Here is a 2,630-nt window from a genome sequence, read left to right on the forward strand (position 1 = left end):
ATATCTGGACATGACTGTACAACAGTATATTGTAACTTGATCTATGTCTATTCTTTTGCCATTTAACACCACTTGATACAGATCATTTTGATACAAGTTGTGGATAATTACAGCATGAGTTACATTTGAAATATCCTATTTGATAACTTGCATATGACATATTTAAATGTCTAACCAAGTATTTGTAGAAATTTAGCTCTATTTATATTGCTACATTCTGGACTACGCCGTTGCTTCATCAACTTTAATAATTATCGACACATTATTAAATTTTACTTTATTTTGCATTTACAGTTATTTACTTTTCTCTGAAAGGTACTAGAATATAATTCAAAACCAGATTCTTCACATATTGTATCACCTGGTTAAACTAGCTGGTCATGGCAGCACACTGTGCTTGCTTTGGTGTGTCATTATTTTTACACATGGAGTTATCGGTGCGGTTTAAGATGTTAATAATTGAACGGTATGTTTCTTTATAATTTCTATTATGTTTAAATGACTGTTTTCCTTTGCAATGGATAACGGGGATTTTCCATCTTTTCTTTCAAAATTCGGATTAGCTCCATTTTCCAAAAGTAAGCGTACGACATCATCATGACCGAATTCACAAGCTAGAAACAATGGCGTACTCCCATTCTCAGTCAAACAATTAATAATTGCAGTCCTACCAGCAAGTAATGTTACAATATCAGTGTGACCCATTACACTTCCAATATGTAATGGTAATGCCCCAAACATCAAGTGTGCCACCCAGTTATCCTCTTTTCCGTCTATGTATGTGTTTACATCCCTCGATGCATTTTCTCTAACGAGCTTGCTTATATACTTTATGAAACACTCAAGGTTTAACTTGTATTTTTTTGTGTACAAACATGTGTCCCTGATCTGGTCCATATAGTCGTTTCTATATCTCTCGAATACCCGCGTAACTTTGTCTGTATTCTCAATACATAAATTGACGTCAGCTTGTCTTCTTAATAAGATTTCAGCAATCTGGGTATGACCTAATAATGTAGCTATGAATAAAGGCGACATGCCAGTTAGCATACATTTATCTTTTTCTATACCACACTGATCGAGTAAAGTAGAAACGACCTCAACATGACCTTTTCGACAGGCAACCCAAAGAGGAGAAGCACCGTCATATCTGCTTTTATTTATTACTTTAGTTTCACGTGTCAAAAGGAGAATAACTATATCTGTGTATCCACCCTTACAAGCTGCATATAACGGTGTTTCTTGTTTGTATGTATCGTGGTACATATCTACCTCATCAGCATCATGTTTCAGTAAAAGAGATACTATCTGTGTATGTCCCCTTTTACATGCATAAAAGAACGGCGTCTTATCCTTCCTCGTGTCAGCTTGATTTATATCTATAGTGTTTGCTCCATGTTTAAGTAAGAGAGAAACAATGTTCGTGTGTCCTTTTTTACATGCAATATGCAACGGTGTCTCATCCAATTTACCTTCATTTATATCTATTCGATTTGCGTTATGCTTTAGAAGAATAGATACAATTTCGGTGTGACCATATTTACAGGCTACATACATTGGTGTTTCGTTGAGCGCAATTGAACCAGCATTAACAGTAGCATTGTTCATAAGTAACATTGAAACAATTTTACCTTTTCCGTGTTTACAAGCGTCATACAATGGTGAAATACCAAAATTACCTGAATATCGATTAACACCAGCCTTATCTTTAGAGTGCAGTAAGCTATGAACAATGTCAGTACAATTCTGAGTGCATGCTATATATACGGGACGTTCGTTATACTTGTTATAGCTGATTGTATTTGCATTATTAACTAGACACCATTCTACTAATTCGATAATACCGACGCGGCAACTGACTGCAAGGGGTGAATCTCCAGTCTTGTTATCAGTTGTCTCTGTTAATCTTGCTTGTATTGATGTTTCAATGTTCTGTAAATGGGTGAGGAATTTATTCAAGAACGATTGGGTGCTCAAATTGATGTTCCCAAAGACATCATGTAAATTTCCTTCAATAAATTCAGCAACCATTCTTTGTATGTATTTTTCTATCAGGCATGTAGGGATTCTAACATGAATTTCCATCATGTTGTTGGTAAACATAGGATCAATATATTTTGATAAAATTTGTTGTAAATTATTGAAACTTAATTTGCTTTTGATTGTTATCATAACATCTTCAAAATTTTCTTCTTCATTAGTAATTATTGTGACTGTACTGACATCGTCTTCCGTTAAAGACGTTTTGTTCATTTTATGTGTATATTCAGTTTTGGACCCTGGTCGAAAGTAGCATTTAGGTATACACATATAATGTGCATATCGTGGTGAATCTAGCTCTTTCAAGTCTCCTCCTTCTGAAATGAACATTCGACGCATACTTTTACTACTTGCTGTGTCAATCAATGATATAAGTTTAGTTTCAGAAAATGAGCTTGTATAGAAATATAAGATATCTCGGAACGTATTATTCTCACTGTTCCTGTTAACAGGTACATACACAGATTTTGTTATGTCACTAAAAACCCTTTCAATGTACATCTGTAATAGATCTTTAGGTACAACGATACCATAACGTTCATATTCCCAGAAACTTTCATGTTTAATGTCTTCTTCGGAAATTACAAAAA

General features: G+C 34.4%; 1 protein-coding gene across 1 annotated transcript; it reads right to left on the minus strand.

The window, feature by feature from the left end:
* Positions 1 to 237: 237 nt before the first annotated feature.
* Positions 238 to 1,616, minus strand: LOC139494765 (ankyrin-1-like). Its single transcript, XM_071282964.1, has one exon. The coding sequence runs from the start codon at positions 1,606 to 1,608 to the stop codon at positions 445 to 447; it is 1,164 nt and encodes a 387-aa protein (XP_071139065.1). The 5' UTR covers positions 1,609 to 1,616; the 3' UTR covers positions 238 to 444.
* Positions 1,617 to 2,630: the final 1,014 nt, after the last annotated feature.

This window comes from Mytilus edulis, chromosome 11 (genome assembly GCF_963676685.1).
Source record: "Mytilus edulis chromosome 11, xbMytEdul2.2, whole genome shotgun sequence".
Taxonomy (NCBI): domain Eukaryota; kingdom Metazoa; phylum Mollusca; class Bivalvia; order Mytilida; family Mytilidae; genus Mytilus; species Mytilus edulis.